Genomic DNA, 3,519 nt, shown 5'->3' on the forward strand with positions numbered 1-3,519 from the left:
CCATGTTGAGGAGACTTCAACCGACGAAGGGTAACGGCTACGCGAGTCCACGGAGGGCTCCACCCACGAAGGATCCACGAAGAAGCAACCTTGTCTATCCCGGCATGGCCATCGCCCACGAAGGACTTGCCTCACTCGGGTAGATCTTCACGAAGTAGGCGACCTCCTTGCCCTTACAAACTTTTTGGTTCAACTCCACATCTTGACGGAGGCTCCCAAGCGACACCTAACAATCTAGGAGACACCACTCTCCAAAAGGTAGTAAATGTTGTGTTGATGATGAACTCCTTACTCTTGTGCTTCAAATGATAGTCTCCCCAGCACTCAACCCTCTCTTTCAGATTTGGCTATGGTGGAAAGATGATTTGAGTGGAAAGCAACTTGGGGAAGGCTAGAAATCAAGATTCTTGTGGTAGCATTGGAATATCTTGATCTCAACACATGAGTAGGTGATTCTCTCTCAGAAAATGTATGGTGAAAGTGTAGACACGTTCTGATGGCTATCTCACAAATGAAGAAGGGGGTGGAGGGGTATATATAGCCTTATGTTAAATCTAAGGTTGGTCATAGTTGGAGTAACTTATGTTGCATTTTCAGTTAGCCTTATGTTACTTCCACTATGACCAACTCTAGTCATAGTGGGGAGTAACTTGCACTAGTGTCACACTAGTCTAAATTAGTACCTTCATAGTGCAAAGTAACATAGTAGTAGTGTCATAGAGGACTTCATTAATTAGCTTGTAGACTCGTCTTGTCTTAGAAAGCGTTATGTTACAGTAACATATTATGTTACCACTTCTCACTAACTACATGCCACATAAGCAAAAAAAATTGGGAGTGCGCTATCTTACTTGCTAAGTTACTCCCACTATAAAAAAATGAGACCAATCCAAGGGCTAACCCTCGTTAGCATTTTTTTATAGGAGAAACTCCGTGAGCACCGCGCTTCCGTGCCGGGACTCAAACTCGGATGAGCTGACAGCAACTTTAGCTGTCCAGCCAACGGGTCGACGCCCCGTCTTTAAGTTACTCCCACTATGACTAGCCTAAAGGACGAGTGTTAAGCACGTATCTTTTTGTGGGATGCCAACATGTCACGACTATTTGACCTGGAACAAAACAGTCTGGTCCTCTGTTCGTAGTACATGGTGATTGAGGTTTGGGTGGCTACGTAGGAAGAATATCACAACAACCAACCAACCAAACAAACCTAAAGCTAGTCAGTCAATCAGTTCTCCCCCCGTCACATCGTGATCAGGTGGGGGCGTCGCCCCAACAAGGGTATATATATGTATCCGTGCCATGAAAACCGGACCGCCCGCCCGCCCACATTCGGCGCTGACAATAGTCATCCTCTGCTGCTGATTTTGTTGTGTTGCTGAGAGGATCTTGTACCCATCGCAACCACTCCTCGACGACCCGAACCACGACCCGCCGTGTCACCGCCTTTTTCCATCTTTTATATTTAGACGGTGCAGTAGATACAAGAGGGGAGGGTGAGGAAGAGGCAGAGACAGCAAGTAATCCATATTTGCTTTCTTGGTCTGTTGTTTTGTTTTCTCCTTGTTACGAAGACAAATTTCATCATCCTTTAGGAGACCAAGCAAAAGCATCATCATCCCTCTCCAAAATCCGCCCCCTCCCTCCCTCTAAAAAACACGTAATCACCAACCTTTACCACCTTTGATCCATTGCCTTTACCTTTCCTCGCCTCTTCTTTTTCCCTTTATTCCCTGCCTAGTTGCTACTGCTACTCCTAGTGCTTTGCGAGCAGCGAGCATTTTGTTGCTTGTACACTCCGCTCACACACGGCACTGCCATTGCACCACCAAGAACCCGACCGTAGGTCAGTCAGTAGGCAGCAGGTAGCAACACGCCAAGAGCATGAAGGAGTTCTCCTACCAGGAGATCGAGGCGGCGACCGGCGGCTTCGCGGCCAAGAACGTCGTCGGCAAGGGCAGCCACGGCTGCGTCTACAGGGCCAGGCTCAGGTGCGGCGCCGGCCACGGCAGGAGGCTCGTCACCGTCGCCGTCAAGAAGGCCTCGCACCCGCAGGGGGAGGCCAAGCTCGCCAACGAGATCGCCGTGCTCACGGCCGCGCGCCACCACCCGGGCGTCGTGACCCTCGTCGGCGCGGTGGCGGCGGCGGGGCGGTCGCCGCTTCTCGTCATGGAGTTCATGCCCAACGGCTCGCTGCACGACCTGCTGCACCGGTCCCCGAGGCCGCCGCCGTGGCCGCGCCGCGTGGAGATCGCGCTCGACGTGGCGCGGGCCATGCGCGCGCTCCACGGCGCCGCGCCCCGCATCATACACCGGGACGTCAAGACGGCCAACGTCCTGCTCGGCCGCGACGGCCGCGCCCGCCTCGCCGACTTCAGCCTCGCGGTCAGGGTCGCCGCCGCGGGCGCGCCGAGGCCGGCGCCGGCTGGCACGATGGGGTACCTGGACCCGAGCTACACGGAGCCCGGCCGGCTGGGGCCCGAGAGCGACGTGTTCAGCTTCGGCGTGGTGCTCCTGGAGCTCATCAGCGGGCGCAAGGTGATGGACGTGAACGCCTCCCCGTCGTCCATCGTCGCGTGGGCGCTGCCGCTGATCGGCGCCGGGCTGGCGCGCCAGGTGTTCGACGGGAGGGTGGCCGCGCCCGCTCCCGGCACCGACGCCGAGGCCGCGATCGCCAGGGTCCTGTCCGTGGCCGCGCGGTGCGTGTCGGAGAGCGTGGAGCGCCGGCCAGCGATGGCGGAGGTGGCCTCCGAGCTGCGCGGCGCCCTGGAGAGCGGCGGGTGGCACCGCCGCGGGAGGGACGTGGTGGACAGGGTGTGCAGGCGCGTCGTGTCGTGGGGGATACAACTGCGCGTGAAGACGACGCGGAGGAGCAAGGTCGAGTGCACCGAGCTGTCGGGGTCGTCGGAGGGGGGCGGCGCACCAAGCCGCGCGGACTCGTGCCATCTACCATCGCGGTCCAACAGCATACGAGTCAGATAGGCTGACCCAGCAAAACTCAATGCTTTAGGTGCCCGTTCCAGAATATTTTTTCTACAAACCGTGCAAGATTTGGATTGTTTCGCGTGATCAGTTTACTGGGATTGCTATTGTTAGTTAGGTTAATTATTCCCGGAGTTGTTCATCTACTGATCTACTGGATTAGTTAATGTATGACTGTTTGACTGGGCATGTACATACACACTGTCTTGGAATTTGCTGATGAGATAACTTGTAAGGAGAACCTACCCACATGTTTGAATCTCTGGGCCTCCTGGTTTTGACTTGAACAAAAAGGTCATCCATTTCTTCATCTCTGTATGTGTCACATAAGTCAAAATAACCCTTTGCGAAAACTCTGTCAAAACGGGCTCCGGTCCAAAATAAGTGTCGTGATTTTAGTTTGAATTTAAACTAAAACCACGACACTTTTTTTGATGGGAGAGAGTTTATTATGTTTGTGTGTGACAAAATAACGGTAGTAGTATCTGGATAGCTGGCCTGCCTAGTACTCATGTCAAACTAGGGCAGGTTCTGCTG

The 3,519-nt window shown here is 54.1% G+C and overlaps 1 protein-coding gene across 1 annotated transcript; it reads left to right on the forward strand.

Annotated features, from left to right (window-relative positions):
• The first annotated feature begins 1,044 nt into the window (after nucleotides 1–1,044).
• LOC109754128 (serine/threonine-protein kinase-like protein At5g23170) lies at nucleotides 1,045–3,292 on the forward strand. Its single transcript, XM_020313055.4, has one exon. It carries the CDS (start codon nucleotides 1,885–1,887, stop codon nucleotides 2,980–2,982), a length of 1,098 nt encoding a protein of 365 aa, XP_020168644.1. The 5' UTR covers nucleotides 1,045–1,884; the 3' UTR covers nucleotides 2,983–3,292.
• The last annotated feature ends 227 nt before the right edge of the window (nucleotides 3,293–3,519 follow it).

This window comes from Aegilops tauschii, chromosome 3, assembly GCF_002575655.3.
Source record: "Aegilops tauschii subsp. strangulata cultivar AL8/78 chromosome 3, Aet v6.0, whole genome shotgun sequence".
Taxonomy (NCBI): Eukaryota; Viridiplantae; Streptophyta; class Magnoliopsida; order Poales; family Poaceae; genus Aegilops; species Aegilops tauschii.